The sequence below is a fragment of the Panicum virgatum genome, chromosome 7N (assembly GCF_016808335.1).
Source record: "Panicum virgatum strain AP13 chromosome 7N, P.virgatum_v5, whole genome shotgun sequence".
Lineage (NCBI taxonomy): Eukaryota > Viridiplantae > Streptophyta > Magnoliopsida > Poales > Poaceae > Panicum > Panicum virgatum.
In genome coordinates, this window is record NC_053151.1 from 28,987,061 (window position 1) to 29,006,524 (window position 19,464).

At 45.8% G+C, this 19,464-nt stretch overlaps 4 protein-coding genes across 10 annotated transcripts; all 4 read left to right on the plus strand.

The window, feature by feature from the left end:
* Positions 1 to 2,928: 2,928 nt before the first annotated feature.
* LOC120682327 (extensin-3-like) lies at positions 2,929 to 4,098 on the plus strand. Its single transcript, XM_039964170.1, has one exon. It carries the CDS (start codon positions 2,951 to 2,953, stop codon positions 3,863 to 3,865), a length of 915 nt encoding a protein of 304 aa, XP_039820104.1. The 5' UTR covers positions 2,929 to 2,950; the 3' UTR covers positions 3,866 to 4,098.
* A 3,239-nt stretch (positions 4,099 to 7,337) lies between these two features.
* Positions 7,338 to 12,770, plus strand: LOC120681900 (RING-H2 finger protein ATL74-like). 7 transcript variants are annotated; one of them, XM_039963558.1, is made up of 3 exons: positions 7,338 to 11,321; positions 11,497 to 11,787; positions 11,820 to 12,770. In XM_039963558.1, exons 2-3 carry the CDS (start codon positions 11,730 to 11,732, stop codon positions 12,518 to 12,520), a joined length of 759 nt encoding a protein of 252 aa, XP_039819492.1. In that variant the 5' UTR covers positions 7,338 to 11,321; positions 11,497 to 11,729; the 3' UTR covers positions 12,521 to 12,770. The 7 variants fall into 7 exon arrangements, with proteins under 7 accessions (XP_039819492.1, XP_039819494.1, XP_039819499.1 ...); XM_039963560.1 differs by having other exon boundaries at positions 7,338 to 10,821; XM_039963561.1 differs by having other exon boundaries at positions 7,354 to 7,566; positions 8,908 to 11,787.
* A 2,037-nt stretch (positions 12,771 to 14,807) lies between these two features.
* On the plus strand, positions 14,808 to 15,631 carry LOC120681901 (histone H3.2). Its single transcript, XM_039963566.1, has one exon. The coding sequence runs from the start codon at positions 14,911 to 14,913 to the stop codon at positions 15,319 to 15,321; it is 411 nt and encodes a 136-aa protein (XP_039819500.1). The 5' UTR covers positions 14,808 to 14,910; the 3' UTR covers positions 15,322 to 15,631.
* Positions 15,632 to 15,805: 174 nt separating this feature from the next.
* Positions 15,806 to 18,241, plus strand: LOC120681903. The gene is made up of 4 exons (XM_039963569.1): positions 15,806 to 16,125; positions 16,225 to 16,545; positions 17,347 to 17,404; positions 17,991 to 18,241. Exons 2-4 carry the CDS (start codon positions 16,313 to 16,315, stop codon positions 18,093 to 18,095), a joined length of 396 nt encoding a protein of 131 aa, XP_039819503.1. The 5' UTR covers positions 15,806 to 16,125; positions 16,225 to 16,312; the 3' UTR covers positions 18,096 to 18,241.
* Positions 18,242 to 19,464: the final 1,223 nt, after the last annotated feature.

Genomic DNA, 19,464 nt, shown 5'->3' on the forward strand with positions numbered 1-19,464 from the left:
GGCTGGCCGCTGGTGGGCGCTAGCGCGTGCAGGTGCAGCGACCCATGCATGCAGTGTGCGGCGAAATGGAAAGAAGAGAATTGCATTGGTGTACGTGCAGGTAGGGCAGGCAATAACGGGTCAGCAACAGGGTTCACCTTACCGTCGGTAAATCGCCGGTTACCGGTGATTTTTACCGTTACCGCTACTTGGCGGCAACACTTACCGGTAGCGGTAACCGGTATTTTCCGATTCAAAATTTAAAAATATAAAAGTAAAAAAAAAACGGTTACCGCTACAGTAAAAACAGTAAAATCTACAGTGCAAACGGTAAGGTGAACCCTGGTCTGGTCAGCAGTTGCAATGGTTGTGCCGCGCGCCGTAGAACGTAAGGGTAATAGACTAGGGGTGGTAATGGGCCATGGCCCTAGTGGTCTCTTCACAGCCCAATAAGGCCCTTAAAATTTTTAGTTCAAAAATACATATGTTTAGAACCCGACTCTTTTAAGGCCCGATCTTTAGATTTTCTAGTTCAAAATATTGGACCCTTTACCACCTTATACCTTATAGACGTGATCCCTCTCCCTCTCACGTAACGTAACGGCGTGGGTACGTTTTGATCGACCGACACCGACTGATGCGCGCGCAAGTAGCCGTAGAACGGTTGTAATACGAGTACTAGGCAGCAGGCCTAGCTCTCCAATCAGCGCGTCGTGCGTTGCGTGCATGCATGACATGGCAGCAGAGGCACAGAACAGATGGGGCAGGTACAGTCCTGTACAGAGAGAGAGGCTGGCGTACCGGAACGGGATCCGCTGCAGTTGACACATGGGTCCCACACATGCAGGCCCACCTGTCAGTGACCCAATTGTAGACTGCCGAACTGCAGATCCCTTTCCGGCGTACCCTACCCTCAGAAGTCAGAAGCCGCTGCGGCCGATGGGGCCAGGCCATCCATGGCGGGGAGCGGATGAGAGCGAGCCTCCTCCGGGCTTTGACCGGCAGGCGGCCGATTTGCGCCGACACCACCGATTTGACGCGAGTGCGATGCGGAGAATGAAGCCAGCGAGTGCGATGATTGGGAGTCAATTATCGCACTGGGAGCCGCGCGTGGATGGCGGGGAAGCCGACAGCTCGACGACGGTGACGGGGGCTCCAGCTCCACCCATCAGCAGGAAACGGGGAAGCTGCGCGGAGACTTCCCCGGCCGCCCGGCTGGAGTAAACGACAGCACGGTTGGCATGCAAGGATGGCTCGGAGACGCGGCAACGAAAGGAACGAAAGAAATCAGGCTACCTGTTTCGGTACGGCGCACATGGACCGGAACCCGATCGCGTCTGCTGTTTCCGTGCAACGGCGGCGGCGAGCCGATCGGGAGATGGACACGTCGTCCGCATGGAGGGGGGAAAGTGCTCCGGATCTCATCGTCGTGACGATGAGTCGGGATCTGATCCAACTAAGCACTCCGCATGCATGCCTGCCTGCCTGCCTTCTCGGTTGAGTGGTTGACCTCGCCACCGGGCGGGCAGTGCCGTTCACGCCGGAACTGCCTCCTGCTAGTGTCTAGCCTCGCCAAACATTCACTAGCCACCTCGTGCTCCTCACATGGCTTCGAGCATGCATAACCACTAGTAGGAATACAAATGTAGTATAATAGTATTGTTAGGACCGAACTGCCCTCTTGGCTCTTGCCCTCAACAGCAAAACGCGGCAACGTACGGTTAAAAAGAACCTCTCTTTTTTTTATCGGTAAAAAAACTTTCAGTGCTGCTAAATAAACTAATAAACTCATCTCGGCCATGTAGAGTTGACAAGCACCTTCGTGGCTTCATCCCGGTCGCATGCAGTCTCAAAGTCCCAGACAATGGTGGTCATCATCAAGAGCTGGTGCCCTGGATCCTTGCCCAGTTGCCCAGCCCCGGATAAGCTAAGGTCTAGCACTAACAGGGACCTACAGATCTGAGATTTCTGGAGGCTCATCACCTTCTTGTTCAGAGTAGATGCGAACCCACCGTGCTTCAATTCGATCTGACGGTGCTGATCCACAATCCTCTGTGACGGAACGGGAGCAAGCTAGCTAAACGTGCCAGGAAACGGCACAGCAAAGCACAAGTCAAATGCACAGTAGTGGCGGAAAGGGGACGGCCAGGCCGAAATTCTCAGTCGGCGCACCCAAAAGTTGTTGGGTTTTTTTTTTCCCGTCCTGACGCCGGCGACGAGTATGTCTTTCAGTCGCCCTACGTCCACAAGATTTCTTCAGTCCGGAGACCAGTGCGGCTGAAGCCCACTCAGCCGGATGCAGTTTGGTCCAAACACACGGCCGAGCAACAAAGGACCGGTCGATGAAGTCCAAAGCCCATCAGATAAGTGCAAGTGTGCAACTCATTCGGGCTCATGCAGGGGTAGCAGAGAACATGCCAAATCTAACCGACGCTCAAGATACTCCATAGGATTTTGTACAGAACTAAAGAGAGACGCAACTTCATTTGTCCATAACATGGCATTTTTTTCAATCCTAATGAAAACGTGAAAAAGCTGTTGTTTTGTTACTACATACTGATCACGCACGCCCATTTAACTTCAAAACCACCACGCCAACTTCAAGCATCTTTTTTTACCATCTTACCGTAGGAAGAAATCCAAATCCTAAATTTCAAAATCTTTAGAGGTCAGGTTTAATGTTCATTAAGGAGATCGAAGTCACTTTGAAAAGACAGCCTTGCTAGCCGTGCACCCAAGCGCGAATTTTGCAAAAGTGCCTGCTCGGAAGTCCAGCAGCACGGAATTTGCGGCCCCGCCCAACACGGCCCAGTCGGCGCTCGCGCAGTCTCCTCCGGATGTCCAGCAGCTCCCAACCCAAGATAATGGGTTTGGTAACATCAAACTGATCCAAGTCTCAAACGGCCACTATATAAGGCGCCACAAGGAAGACACAGACACCGTGCAACCCAACCAGTGAAGGGAGCAAAGCATGAGCACCGCAAGCATGAGGGGCATCGCTCTCCTCGTCGCTCTCGCTGCCGCGCTAACCTCGTGCCGCGGCGCCTCGGCGCCTCACCATGCCTTCCCGCCGGCAGGAGCACCAGCTCAGGCACCCAGTGCCGAGGCGCCGCTGACGGGGCACCATGGCGCCGAGCACGGGAAGCGCCACCGCCATGAGCTGGCGCCGGCGGAACCACCGGCCTACCACGGCTCGCCTGACCACAAGCACCATGGCCATCATGGCCACCATCATCGTCGTCACCACCATGACCATCATGAAGCTCCGCCAAGCCCTTCCCCGGCTCACCACCCTCCACCGCCCCCTCATCACCACGCGCCACCCCCACCACCCCATTTTACACCCCCTGGCCACCATGCACCTCCACCCCATCATTCACCGCCGCCACCCTCTCACCACGCATCACCGCCTCATTTTCCACCCCCTACTCACCGTTCACCCCCACCCCCAGCTCACTATGCACCGCCGCCTCATTTCCCACCCCATGCTCACCATGCTCCACCGCCGCCACCTGCTCACTACGCGCCACCGCCACATTTTCCACCCCCTGCCCACCACTCACCACCACCTCCTCACCACTCATCGTCGTCACCCCCAGCACACCACTTGCCACCCCCGCCTCCATTCCGCTACCCACCGCATGTACCAGCACCTCCACCGCAAAAGCATTCGCCGCCGCCTTCTCATGGCAAGGCACCACCACCGCATGGCCACAGGAAATTCCCGCCGCCAATGCGTTCACCATATTCAGCTTTAGCTCCATCACCTGCTGATTACAGTGCCATCTCACCATCTGAGCAAGGTTCCAAGCTCCCGTATCATGCTGCCCCTAGTAACGCGCCTCTGGCAGGTCAAAATGGAGCATCACCTCCGTGGTATGTTTGATGCTAGAACTTTGCAGTTGAACTTTGCACAAGAGATCGAAATCTCATTAGCTACTTCAGAGGGCAGCCTTACTTTTTTCATCATTCTCCATTCCAGTAAGAAGATTACTGAATCAATTATGTACCACATTTGAAGTCATGTTGTTCTTGGAGTCCTATATCAAAATGTCTCTTTGTCGGATGGTGTCTATGTTATGAGAACCGTACTTTAAAAAATTTCCCCGTCGTTGATCCTATTCGACGTTTTCCCTCCAATTTTCAAGTATATGTTTCTTTAATCCAATTGTTGACTACTGATGCATCACATGAAACATAACCTTAATTGGCTCCAGTGTAAAATTTCGGTATAGCACCCGATATCATACCCCAACAGTTGATTCAATCACACAACACAAATACAAAAAAAAACTTATTTCAGATGAACTATCTCACCTCTTTTACATTAGTTCACTCAAACTCTGTAAAGCATACTGAATTACAGCTCCATGCTAAATGTTCTCCCTTCCCAAAAAGAAAGAGAGATGCAGGGAGTACGTGTTCAATACGATCACCAAAATAGTAAAGAAAAATGAACTCACCTGGTGAATGATTCCAGCAACAGAAATTGGTCTCACAAAGTGCTGAATTATAACCTTCTATAAGAAATTCACAACATAATTTAGCTTAGTCATTAACATTACAGAAGAAAACCAAAAGGTCAAACTTTATCAACTGAACTAATGCAAACTTAAAGTGGCTTGAGAGTATGACAAACATATTGTTACACGAACAAATAAAGTAGTGTTCAGATCCTATGTTATAGTCTTTACCCGAAACAGATCAAATTAAAGCTGAAAAGACATAACCGACGAACTAATTGTTTACAAAGTTCCTTAACAGAAAATTAAAGCAAAGATATTGTCAACGGAACTTAAGTAGTAGGATCCTATGTGTTACAACAGTGTACCTGCAAATGGTGTTTGTCATGTTCGGGGTTGTCTTATACAGATATAAATCAGGAGGCAAGACTATATTAATTAGCATGTGCTATGGCAAATCATCGGAATAACAACTACTATATATGTCAGGCGCGCGCGACATTGTCGCCTGAAGATGGATCAGCGGATGATTTTGGCCCAAGATAGTGGAAAAAGTTGTTGGCTCATGAGAAGCAGGAGTGGGCTGCGCCTGACCTGAGTAGAGTTTTGGGCCTCGCGAAGCAGCAAGTGGCGGGGCGTTTTTTTTTATATTTTCAAAAATATTTTTTACAGAAATATATTTTCGATTTCACAATTTACAGTTTTATACCCCTACCGCCCGGAGGGGGCGGCAGGGATTTATATGTAAATAAAAATAATTTTTATTTGCGCAGAGGCTCTTGGCGGGAGCCTGTCGCCCCCCTGCCGGGGCGGCAGGCCCCCTGGGCGGCAGGGGGCCTGCCGCCCGGCAGGGGGGCGGCAGGCTCCCCCACACTGTATAAAAAGACTTCTCTCCCCCCTCGCCCCTCATTTGCTTCCCACGACATACAGAGAGAGAGGGGAGGGAGAGAGGAGGGATGAGGGACGGAGTTGTAACGGCGAAGCCCTGCCGGATATTGGATCTGAACCGCAGGTAATAAATATTTTTCAACTTTCTCAATCTAAATTTTTTGTTTGTTTAATTCTATAATTAGTATATGGAGTAGTAATGATATTTTAGCGATTTAGGTAATGTTTTTAATATAATTTAGGTAGAATTAAGATTAGTTTTTAGAAAAAACCAATTAGATTTACCAACCAATTTTATGGTATTGATTAGTTATTTAATATGAGAAAAATTTCAAAAAATAGTCAGAAATTGTAGAAAATGCTAGAAAAATATATGAAACATTCAAATAAATTGTAGAAAATACAGAAAAATTTAGAAAATGTTAGAAAAATATATTTATAAAAATGTATTGTACAAAAATTGTAGGAAATGCTCGAAAATACTAGAAAAGTTTATGAAAATTTCAGATAAATTGTAAAAAATGCAGAAAAATTGTAGTTTGATGGACATTGATGCCAGGGCGAATTTGATGAGGATTCGAGCGGGATCTATGATGGATAGGAATGAGCAAGAGTCGGCCTGGACCCGAGTTTCACAAAGAGACCATTCCATGCTTGAAGCCTTTGGTAGCCGGACATCGTACAAGGACTCGTACGGTTCGTCTCAAGCCTCGACCTCGTTTACTTGTGGTCCCACACAGCAGCAGCCTTCCCAAGCACCTTATTGGTCTCAGCAGCATTATCCAGGTACGTGAGGATACTTACTGACTTCCTACTTTGAAGCCAACAATTAATTCTCAGTCCATACAGGTGATGCACACCCACCTTATCAACCTCACAGAGGGACTCAATTTAGTACCATGGCACCAACTGCAGGGATGTCATTTCAACCAACACAGGCACCAGCACGACCTTTCGATAGACATATAGTCCATATCTTAATTTCAATTAATTGTGGTATGAAGTCTAATTCTTTTTTATTTACATATAGGATCACAACAGTTATATGATGCTGGACCTTCTTCGTATTACCCTACGGCGACAGCAGAAGGAACGCAAGGTAAATACCTAATCTGTAACCCGAATTTATCATGTGCTTCTTATTTCTATGAATATTTTAAATAATTCGAACGGTTTACAGGATCACACCACCAGCTTTCTGATATGGGTCATTCTTCGTATCCACCACCAACAGGTACGTATGATGAATATGTACCCAAATATATGATTTATAAGACGATGATTAAGATATCTTAATTGCTACTGTATAGGGCCCACACAGGATACCTTTGAGGCGAGCTTCGAAGATTGGAGTCGGTTATTTTCTACACCTAACCAACAGGCCGATCCTACCTTCCAGACACCAGTGGCCACCGGACGTCCAGGTAGAGACGTAGGGCCCCCAGAGCGACACACCTACTCTACAGACCACGTTCACGCTCAGCGTAAAAGAGGTCGACATGGCCGGGGTGGCCGGGGTGGTTAGGAGGTGCTTCTAGCTGTTTCTGTATTTTTGTTATAGACATGTCGTCATGTTATACTTATTTCGTTCTTATGCATCACCTATTTCGTTCTCATTTGCGTATGTGTATGAATTGCTAACTTATACTTTTCATATTCATGTACTTTACTGATGGTTTTTATTTGTATCCAAAATATCTAAAACCACATCTAATGGCTCACTGCTGTAATTTTGCGGGGAGGGGGAGCCTGCCGCCCCCTTGCCGCCCAGTGGAGGGGCACAAGGGCTCCTACCGCCCGGCAAGGCGGCGGCAGGCTCCCGCCAAGGGCCTCCCGCCAGGCGGTAGGGGTACAAAACTGTAAATTGTGAAATCGAAAATATATTTCTGTAAAAAATATTTTTTAAAAATATAAAAATAAAAAAGACGCAAGTGGTGGGTTCTTTGTTTATTGGGCTTTTGCCTTTTCCTTATACGGCCCGGTTTGACGAGCTCATGGAGTCATGGTGCGGAGCCAAACCGGCCTACTCACCAGTGCGGCTCTCCCGGGAGGAGCCGGAGGAGCAGCCGGGGTAGTCGGCGGTGGCGGAGGAACTCGCGCACATCCTGCTTCGCGCGGTGAAGTGAAGGAGCCTGACGCCGCCGATGGGGGACAGGTGCGAGAGGGAGACCGGCGCCCTCGCGGCGCGTTACCGCCGCTGCCGAGTCGGAACCACCAGCCACCCACCGCCACCCCGGTGAGGTCCCGTGAGCCTCCCCCTCGCTTCCTGCTAAGTTCCTCTCTAGACTGCGCGCCCAGACGCGTTCTCGCGAGGATCGCTGCAGCTTGTTTGGTTCGAGCATGGCTTAGCAGGCTATTATTGAGGCGCACGGCGATAGAAGACAGGATTGTCGTCACGATTTTCAGCCAATTTGCTTTAGGAGGAATTTAGGATTTCCTCATTTTTGCAAGAAAAAGCGATCCATACCCATCCAAAAGAAAACTAAACTGCAGAAGCATCTCTTGTACATGTTGCAACATAGCTGTCCTGAGTGCTAGTGGACTTGGGTCCTAAGACTAATTTAAGCCGCTTTCTTAGATCCCTGGTGGCAAATTCTATTGTAGATCCGGGTGAGAAGTGGGAGTGCCATTTTGAGGCCTAGATGTCCGAATTGACTAGTTGTTTGCAACCTTCAGCGGTTAGTGCCATCTAGTTAATTGTTATGTCAATAAACTTTAGTAATAATGCATGCATTTCCACCAACCACTAGCAGCATAAAGGCAACCTATCTATCGGATTTACTCCCCAAAGAAAAAAAATCTATCGGATAAGATCGGATCCCTCGATCGACCAGATGTTATGTCACATTCGCCTTTACCTTGATTCATCATGTTTTTATCAGTCGTTGGATGATCCAATCAACAAAGGCATCCAATCTCTTGATATGCATCATTAGTTAGACCACCTTGATCTTTGCAGCTAATGTAGGTCCCAGGTTTATGAAAGATAAGCTAGGTAGATTTGGTATATTGTTCTTCGATGAACACTTTGCTGAAATTTATAAAGTGATGTTCAAATTGTTGTATTTTTACAATAATTATGGCAAAAAATTCATTATACAAATGTTGTGAAATTGCTCAGATAGTAGGCCTGTATGAGTTATACCATAGATGTGTCTTTCAATCAGCTCTCTCCTTCTCCCTACCTGTGTGTGCCTTATCCGCAGTGATGAACTTGTGGACTAGAGTTAACATAAAGTGATAGCACTATATTTTACTTGTGTGTGTGAGTCACACACGAATATCCAAATGAACCCTTTTCTAGAAGTGTGGATATGCGCTATGAATTCACCCAATCTATATATAAAGTGCTGTTCTAGTAATTGCTACAGATTGGATAAAGATGCTATGAATGCACCCAATCAATATACATGTTTATCTAATCTGTTATGTCTTATCTTCAGGGTCTTCTTGAGTAAAGTATTAGATTAAAGAATGCCTTTACTAGAGAAACAATTTGCGTATGCAACTATGAGTTTTTCTTATTCTGGATCTACCATCAAATGTTGCCTTGGTTTGCACTTTAATGTTTCAACAGACTCTTGGCTTTCTGTATGGTATCTGGTGGCTAGCTTACTGGAGGTGGCAGCAGCAATGCTAAACGTATTTCTTGATGGCTTGACCTTGGACAGGCATACATCAGAAAGTGACAAGTGAGAGTGTGCTCTTGCTGACCTTTTGTGTTCCATACAGTCAAAAGTCTTTTATACATGTTAATATGGACATAAAGACACAGTGTTTTAGAAAACGTCTGTAGTATGAGATACCCAACATTTATGGCTTTATCATCTGCATTATATAATGCAATTTTGCAACTGACGATGCTTTTCCTTTAGCTTTATTCCCATCTTGTTGTGAGATAGATCTGTGTGAATTTATTGATGCCCGCTCTTCCCTTCTTCTCTCTATTACCAACTTATCCTATCTTCTCTATGATTTAGGAGTTGTGTCTATAGCAAGGATAGCATGTTAATTTTCTCTATCATTTATAGCAAGGATACCATGGTAATTTTCTCTTGTTGTTCACCTTGTTAATCCTTGTGGCCATGTTAGGCAAGAATGCAGTGCAGGCAAGACAGAAACGGCCAACATACATTCATGTAATTGCGCATGTGGATTTTTATTAAGCTTTTATATGAATGAACACGGATCAGTACACATACCTTTTGTTCTGTTTTTCCTTCTTTTCCCGGTTTAGTTTTATCACATTTTTCGTTGAGTGGACCTTATGTCTCCTCCAGACTAACTTAAGATAAGCACTGAACCATGCCTGTAACTTAAGATTGACTAGATAGATCTAAGGCTCCAAAGCATAAAGTGTAAAAGTGATGGGTTGAGATAAGCTTAATTATGGATAGCCTGGAACAATCATATGACTTACACGTAGATGTCTACAACTTCACACTGAAGATGCATTAGCACAATGGGTCACCAAGGAGTTCTTGTGACAAGCAATTTTCTGCATATCCGAAATTGAAACTATTGTTATATTTTCACATTCTACAGAGCTCATACGACAGCTTTGCTCTTTGCAGGTTAGCATAATTAGAAACTAAGAAGATTACATCAGAATTAGTAAAGAGGCAGCATGTTTGGCAGAGAATTTCAGTGACAACCATTTGTTCAAATTGAAATAAAAAGAGACTAGCTAGGGGGACCAAGTGATTTTGTATTAAGAAGGAAATAGTCACCCAATCTTTTTGTGAAGTGGACTCAAATTTGGGTGGTGGATAGTCAGCATATATTGTGCACACCTACACCTCCGACTAACTGAGCAAATCTTGATTCCTGGAAATCATTAGTTCCTCCACCATGATATTTGCTTCTCATCAAAGCAACCACAACCGATAAGTTCATGTTCTTTTTTTTTAATGAAACAGGAGGGTTTCCCCCTACTGGTTATATATTAATATTAAAAAAGGGTGAAGATACAAATAAAATGAAGCACAAAAGAAAAACAGAGAGTCCACATGTCTAATTTCTATGCTGCAAAAATCATGCTACTTCTCATTATCAACAAATCCATATTTAGAAAAAGGTACTTCCTTCAAATTATTTTATGGAGTGCCCTGTTTATGTTAACCATATTACTTAATCAGTCCTTTCTATACTACACTGATCAGCGAGGTGTCAGCACATAGTTGACTTGGCTACCAGCTAAGCTTGTGGATGTTGGCACCATATGAAAGAAACATACAGCTTTGTGGAGGAAGCAACACTCATAGTTTATATAATGCTTCATAGATAACATGTGTAACTTATTTTTTTTGTATGCCTAAATTGCTTTTTATCGACTAACCACTCATTCAAGGGGTGCTTTACCCAGTAGGATTGCTGTTGATGGCCCATGCAGTTCTAAGCTGACAAATCATCCTCCAAATTGCAAGATTGCTATGGTTCACACTAAGTGGTGGGGATCAAAACAGAGCAACTAGGAATAAACATATAATTTGTGAGTGCGCAAGGAATATTTAGCTGCTCCATTTCCTTTACATTTAAGCTTAGATGATTCCTTTTCCATATTTTTTAGTATTAGGTGCTGTCCTTATCTTTCTTGTAGATAGATGTTAAGTTATGTCACTGTTGGCTGTGTATTTTATCCTAAGTTGTCATGTTTTCTCCTTGGATCTGTTAATGCCTAAATAGTGTAGTTTACACATGAGTCAAGATAATTGAAATGATTAGCTCATCCAGCATGTTCTTTTCCTGCAGTTAGGAGTTGTCTTTATATAAAATGAAGAAGAATTGCACTGAGTTTGTGGCATTCCTTACTTAGTTCCTGTGAAGTCATGAATCCACTAATAGAGGTCAAATAGCTGATTACAGCCATAATTTTCGCAGCCACACATGATGACCCTATAGCTGGCTAGAAGCCCACAATATTTTACAGCCAACTAGCATAACCTTAGAGATAGTTTGAAGACGATGAAACAGATACAGCTACAGATAGTGGTTAGTATATATATATTTATCTTATTCGAGTCGCCATGCATCTTTCCTTGAACCAGACAAATGCGAGTTCCATTTTATGCAATTCTTATATCTTTCCTTGAACCAGACAAATGCGAGTTCTGTTTTATTATGCAACTCTTATATCCGCGCTTTTGCATATGTACTTCTTATACAGAATTATCAGGCAGACAAGAGATGGTGCTGCGTGTGGCCCTCTGATTCCCAGAGAAACCCACTGAGATGCAGCCCACTTGCCACAAGCAAAGAAGCTTCCAATTGCCTTCCCACCTTTACCAAATGCTTTTTGTCTCAATTGGTTGGCAGAGATGAAAGGGGCAAGGGTGAAAGAGGTAGCGTAGCGTATCGTACCAAATAAAAGAATTCAGTAACCATATTATTGCAGTCTTTATGGAGCCTATAAATACTTCAGCACAAACCAAGCTTATGATTCTACCTGAGGCAGACAAGAGAGAGAGAGAGAGAGAGAGAGAGAGAGAGAGAGAGAGAGAGAGAGCACACCTACGCAAGAGACAGAGCTACAGAGTTACACTTGCAGGATTCTGAAAAAAGCTGGGTTTGTGCCCAAGAAGGACATGGAGTACCCAAGAAGGACACTACTGCACACTCCATTCTCTGGGCATCCCTCTGGTTCGAGCCAGCCAGTTGATGGAGCCACCGCCACAGATGGTGGCTCTCCTGGAAGCAACTTCGACGCAAACGTCGTCATGATCCTGGCTGTTCTTCTCTGTGCACTGATCTGTGCGCTCGGGCTCAACTCAATAGTCCGGTGTGCGCTGCGGTGCTCGAGCCGAGCGGTTGTTGATCCCGTGCCGAACCCGGTGGCACGTTTGGCTCAGAGCGGGCTGAAGAGGAAGGCCATCCGAGCCATGCCGATCGTGGTCTACTCGGCGGGGCTGAAGCTCAATGCTGCCAACCCGATGTGCGCGATCTGCCTCTCTGACTTTGAGGCTGGAGAGCATGTCAGGGTCCTCCCCAAGTGCAACCATGGGTTCCATGTCAGGTGCATCGACCGATGGCTCTTGGCGCGGTCGACGTGCCCGACATGCCGGCAATCCCTGTTTGGAGCGCCGCCGAAGGCCTCTGGCTGCTCTGAGTCGAGCCGGGTCGAGCCTGTGCCTGCCCACTCTGTCCTCGTGCCACTCAGACCTGAAGGTTTGGCCACTCCATATGATTTTTAGTTTCTTCAGTTGCTTCTTTGTTGTTTCATGATGGACAAGAGGGTGAGGAAAAGTAGGAACAAAAAATTGTGATCGTTAGGATACTGCCAATCTGGCTTGTACATTGTTGCTGAAAAAAAAAAGAATTGTACAGGTTTCCTCAGTTTTCTATTTGCTTTGTTGGTGCCAATTGTAGCTGGAGAATGTGCCATGGAAAATGCCAGGTGCTCTGGGCCTTTTGTGAATCACAATTCAATGTGAATTTTCAAAATGAGATAAAAGAGAGAGGCATGATTGGCAGGGCTAATGATATGGGCAGTGACGCACCACCAGTCCATCGTGGTGATTGGGGATCAGCTTTTTTGCAGTTTTGCTGCTAAGGTTCATGGTTTCAGTGGGAGCAGCATATTCTACAGCCATTATTGAGAGAGGCCATGAATCATGTGCGTGTGCCCCCAGAATTGAGAGAGGCTGCCCCACGGCCACTAAACCTTATGCACATTGGCTGGCTGGCTATTTCCTTTGTGTGATGTGCTGCCAACAGGAGACCGGATTGGCCAGTGATAGAAGCCCAGGTGACGTGTCCAGCCGCCATTGCACGGCGCGCTTGTGGTTTTTCGTCTGTTTGCTCTAAAGGCTAAAGCTAGTAGTGCCTCCGGAGAATCAGCTATTTCGGCTGCGCTTGTGGTTCTCGTATGAGTTGCTGTGAGAAGCAAGAATAGAATGCATTGGTTTGTGCTTGCCGAAAAGGAGGGCTGCCTGGATGCCCACTCAAAGAAAGATACGCTAGTCTCTTCAGAGATGATACGGCTTTTTGGCCCGGACACACTATTGCTTCTGTGCTACTGGGGATCAAGAAATTCAGTAATAGTTCTGCTTCTACTTAAATGAATCACTCGCCCAGATACGGCGGTACCTCCTGCACATTTTTATTGTCTTTTGTGTGTTTGGAAAGTGAGCGATTTTGTTTTGCACGGTGGCAGTTGAACACTTTTTTTTTAAAAAAAAATGAATCGTCACGAAAGACAAAAAGAAACGGTAATCTAGGGTTCATCAGCAAACAAAGTTGCTTAGATAGATGACACTCGATCCGTGCAGTTAACTCCGTAACTGCGTGGTAGGTGCACAACGCGCAATCGCCAACGATGTTTCCGTGTGGCAACTTTCTGATGGAACTCAGAAGGCTTCTTCCCCAAAAGGAGCTGGATACCGCTAGGGGTGTGTTTAGTTAGTGAAAATTTTTGGATTTTGACACTGTAGTACATTTCGTTGTTATTTGATAAATAATATTCAATCATAGACTAATTAAATTTAAAAGATTCATCTCGTGCTAATCAGTTAGACTATATAATTAATTATTTTTAACTATATTTAATACTTCATGCATGTGTCCGAAGATTCGATTTGACGGGTATTGTGCAAAATTTTTTGCAAACTAAACAGGGCCTAGGTTTACAGGACGCCCATCACCGGATGGGGCAGGTCATGTCACGCGCAAGGATAACCTGATCGGTGGGTAAGTGGGAGTTCAGCAAAAAAGGGTGTGTTTAGTTGGCAAAAAAGGGTGTGTTTAGTTGGTAAAAAAATTTGGATTTGGGTACTGTAGCATATTTCGTTGTTATTTGATAATTAATGTCTAATCATGGATTAATTAGACTTAAAAAATTCGTCTTGTGGTAATCAGTTAAACTATATAATTAGTTATTTTTTCAACTATATTTAATGTTTCATGCATGTGTCCGAAAATTCAATGTGATAGTTACTGTGCAAATTTTTTCACAAACTAAACGCAGCCAAAGAGAGTTCGTCTATCATGGCAGGCACAAAAGACGACTGATTTAATGTTCGCCGCCCGCTGATTCTCTCGTTCGGCGTGGTCGGCTTCTCTCCGTGTTCGGCACGGCGGGGACACGTCGCCTGCATTCTGGCCATGACCAGGACTCCAAGCTTCAAGCAAGAACGGCCACTGTTTTTTTTAAAATAAAAGCTTCAAGAATGGGCCTTCAATGCGCGTTGGGCCGCGGCCGGTGGGCGCGTGCGTGATATCGCTCGCCAAGACGCCACTCGGCTCGCGAACCTACGGAGAAAGGACGTGACACCACTGTCGATCCTCTCCGCAGCCGCCTCAGCCAATGGCGTTGCAGCATCACCCGTCACGCGGATCGGCTACGCCAGGAGCGCCACCTCCACCGTCCATTTCCATCGGACGGCTGAAACCCCTCCCTCGTCCTTCCCCCGCCCGCGCCTCCCCCGGAAATTTCAAGATCCCGCTCCACCGCTCGCTTCAAATACCCCGCCGCGGAACCCCAACCCCCCACGCCGCCGCACCGCAGCTCGCATTCGCAATCCAAGGTTCCAATCCGCCGAGCCATCACCGCCTCGTCGCGCCGCCCGTCCACGGCCCCGCTCCGATGGCCCGCACGAAGCAGACGGCGCGTAAGTCGACCGGCGGCAAGGCGCCGAGGAAGCAGCTGGCCACCAAGGCCGCCCGCAAGTCGGCGCCGGCCACCGGCGGCGTGAAGAAGCCGCACCGGTTCCGCCCCGGCACCGTCGCGCTCCGCGAGATCCGCAAGTACCAGAAGAGCACGGAGCTGCTCATCCGCAAGCTCCCCTTCCAGCGCTTGGTGCGGGAGATCGCGCAGGACTTCAAGACGGACCTCCGGTTCCAGTCGTCGGCGGTGGCGGCGCTGCAGGAGGCCGCGGAGGCGTACCTGGTGGGGCTCTTCGAGGACACCAACCTGTGCGCTATCCACGCCAAGCGCGTCACCATCATGCCCAAGGACATCCAGCTCGCGCGCCGCATCAGGGGTGAGAGGGCCTGAGCGCCGGGCTTCTGCTTCTGCATTGTCGTCGTAGCGATAGAATTGGATTGGGGGAATTTTTTTTCTTGCCGTGCTATCCTGTAGTCAGATTCTGAATGGGTTCGACTCGTTGCAATGGAACGTGATTGCTAGTTTCTGAAATGTCTGAATGGCTCTGTTTTTGGGAGATTTGCTCTCTGATCTTTGAAATAACTTGTTGATTGCACGGGAAAAGAGTAGGTCTGCTGGAGTTGAATTTAGCATTTTCCATTTTTTTCCTTATGTGCCTGTATAATTGATTTTCTGTCAAAAATGAAAAAGTTGCTCTCAAGGCTCCAGGCTAGCATTTGCTGTGGAAGAATTAAAAGCCTTAATTGTGCCCCTTGTTCTCATGAGGGCAGCCGCAATGGTGCCGTTAACCTCTCTATAAGACCTCCACATAGGAAAGAGAATTGAGGAGAGAGAACGGAGTGTTGCTGCGGCTGGCGAGAGCCGCTAGCTCGTGTCCCAAAGCAAAGTGGGCTCAACATTTGGATGTGGACCAGGTGAGGCGAGGCGGATGGAGGGATGTTCACTGGTGAGTGGTTAGAATTCTGCGGCTGGTGGGGCAGGCGCAGCTTAAGGGCATGTACAACGGGCCGGCGACATCCGTCGACATGCACGGCAATTTTGCAAGAGGCCCCTCCGCAGCCCGTGACTACGAGATGCGGTGCGTGCTCCCAGGCCGAGCGACGATGGAGGCTCCCGTTGTACGGCGTGCTGCGAGGAGACGGCGGAGGCATGGATCCCGTGCGCGCGTGGAGGAGGAATCGATTGCCGCCAAAGGTTCGCGCCATTTGCTCTCCGAAAATCCCTTCCTCTCTCTTCAAATACTCCATCCGTGCTCCCCATCCAACCCTAGATTCGGTCACAATGTCGCGGCAGGCATGGAAGGGCGCGGCAGCGGCGGCGGCGCGAAATCTGTTGAAGCTGGATGCCGCTCGGGTGAACAAGGCCGCTGCAGCTCGGAAGGATGCGGCGCATCTGCGAATCTGCCGGAGGCCGGAGCAGAGGAGCTAGTGCAGGGCAGCGCATCTGCCGGAGTAGAGGAGGTCCGGCGGAGGTGGGCCTGTGGGTGGATATGACGCGGCTACTCCACCATCCTCGTTCACGGGCGCATGCTGCTTCTTCAACTCTCAACCATGGGTTCTTTCCCAATCTTCAGATCCTGCGACATGCTATTGTCTCCTGCTTCATTCTTGTGATGTATGTCTGCTGCTTCATTCTTTTCTCCCCTTTGCGACATGGTATTGTCTCCTACTTCATTCTTGATGTATGCTTGGCTCAATATGTCTGCTGCTTCATTTTTTTTTGTCCCCTTTGCAGTTAGTCTAGAATGTTGTAATTCTTGTGATGGAATACTTCTTTCAATAGTAATATCAAATGCTGGAACTGATTTTAATTCGATTTTGCTAATTCAATGTTTGGAGTTTGTGTTCAGTAATTTATTTAAAATAAGTGATATGATGATCTTTGTGTGCTGGAGACCTGGAATGACTACTGTGTTGAACCTACAATTTTCTTACATTGTGATGCATAATTTTTTTTTGAAGTTACAAACTTAATTTCAGGAATTAAACAACTTGTGGTTGTAAGTCTATTGCCCTTCTCCGGTTTATCTAAAGAAATAGTGAATAGAACTTTTTTTTTTGAAGAATACTGAATAGAAGTATAGAACTCAGCACACTGCATTGGTTTATAGGGAAGTAAAATTAATTTGTATTGTACCAGTAAAATTTATGAACTATGAATGGTATATGGACTGTGTAGGAATTTGACAGTAATCTTTTTTGTGGAATGACCTATGGATGGCATATGAATTTCGTAGGAATTTGACAGTAATGACTGCTAGTTGTTATCATGAATATTTCAAATACTTGTCCAAGTTCATGGAAGAACTCTCAGTAATGACTGCTAGTTGTTATCATGATTGTTAATTTGAGCATCATGTTTACTGAATAAATTTGGGCTAAAGAGCAGAACATGATTTATACTTCCTGTTTGCAGGGGTCAAAATGCTACACCTCCTGGAGGTTTCACAAACTGTCATTTGCTGAGATTTGAGGTTAGTTTCCTGCACATAAGTAGAAAACTGTCATTTCTGAAACCTGCTAGCAGAATGTATGTATATTGATAGCATAATGTTTCACATGATCAGGTGAATATTTTCAAATGGTTGGAGGTCGTTCAGTTGCATTCCAGTGTTAACTGAAAAATTGAGATTAGTTTCCTGAACCAGATTGTTATTTGTTAATTTACAGCATAGCAGTGACCAATAACTTGCATTCAAGAGCTTTTTCTTGTTAGTCACCACTTTTCTGAAATGGTCAATACTAGTCATTGTTCATTTTTCTGAAATGATCAATATCAGGCTGGGTACATCCTGAAGCTGACTAGATACAAAATGGTTATTTTAACTCTGTTTGCTAAATTACTGCAAATATCAACTCAAATGCTTGTCCTGTTCTCTTCCATTTCATCACATCATATCAACTGAAATGCTTGTCTTGTTCTCTTCCATTGCATCTAATAATGAGCATCATAAATCAGAAGTAACAGGAGATGTTTCCCAATTAGTTCTATTTTGTTGACTATGGAATGTGTGATCACTTCTGTTTTTGTGACTATGTCTATCTGTTGTTGCTTTGCAGGGAGCTAACAAATTGGGAAGTCTTTTGGCTTGGGACGTTGGACCTTCTGCAATCTGTACTGATGAGCGAATTTTAGTTACCTGTTCATTTCTTGGATTCAGTTAAACGCCCTTGTTAACTGAAATGGAGTGCGAACTGAAAAGGTTGGTTTGTTTGCCTGTCAGATTTGGTTAACTATTGCTATGTGAATTGAGGTGCCATGTGAAATGAAATCTCGTGTGAAATAAAATCCCATGTGAACGTAAGTGCCATGTGACTGATGACTATTGCTGTGTGTCTGTTGCCGTGTGAAATGAAGTTCCATGTGAACTTAAGTGCCATTTGAATATATTGTGCATTTTCTCATGTATGCAACAAAATGGCAACAAAGATCAATTATGCACTAGATCACCACAAGTTTATGTGTGAAAGGATGAATTAATTACCCTACAGGCAGCCAAATAGACAGTTTATTGTACAAGCTGTCTGTTCAGTTGTCTGTTTGTGATGAAAAGACAGCAGCTGTCTGTATTGTTGTACTTGCCCTAAATGGAAATAATTTAACTTGCGGGCCCCACAGTTGTCTGTGCTAAAGATAAAACCATTAGATGCATCATTGTCTGTGCTATCTACAAGCTGAGGTGGCATGTTCTATCGAGAGCAACTCACGCTAACCTTTGCGGGTGCCCTGAGTTGCCCACGAAAACACAAAACAGTATGATAAGATTGGCTCGTGAACGAAAAACTGTCCTGGATGTCCAGAGATGATTGGGCATTGGCACACATCTTGCATTCTTGCTGTGTTAGTGTTTATGCACCAATCTGGAATTTGGTAATAGTGCTACTACTATTTTAAGTCCTGATTAATTCAATATCCTATCTCCATCAGCAGAAATCTGACAACTACATTGCTGCTCCATTCAGGTTAGGATGAGCTGATCCCTAGAGCTAACGGATGATCAGTTCTACTTACAGGTACCGCATCACATAAATTTCTGAATGTGGAAAATGAACTCGCTAAATGGTGTTTTACTGTTTTTTGATCCCCTCAAAAAATGGTGATTTTTGGACTGAAATGGTTGAGATGAGGTGTACCGACCCATAAAACTTGTTGTAGTTCACTTGCAATTGTGATTGTATTATGTTTCAGACAGTCTCAACCGTGCATGTATCCTGAATTCCTGATTGTTTGACAAAGGAAAAAGGTCTAGGATTCTGTTTACTCCCTAGTTTGATCTAAATGCTCGATGACGTTCTGTGTACGTGGGACCACACTATGTACAAAGCATTTCCCTAAAATAAAAACTATGTTGAAAATAGCAGTTCCAATCAGGGTTCCGTTATGCATTTTCCTCAAGCAACATCCCGGCTCAACAGGCTGTGAGAAGAGCAGGTACTTGCCTACCTAGCTAAAGGAAGAGAGGTGATCAGCTGATCACCAGGCAATCCTTCATCATCATCAGGTCATGTAGCTAGATGGGAGGATTTATTTCTT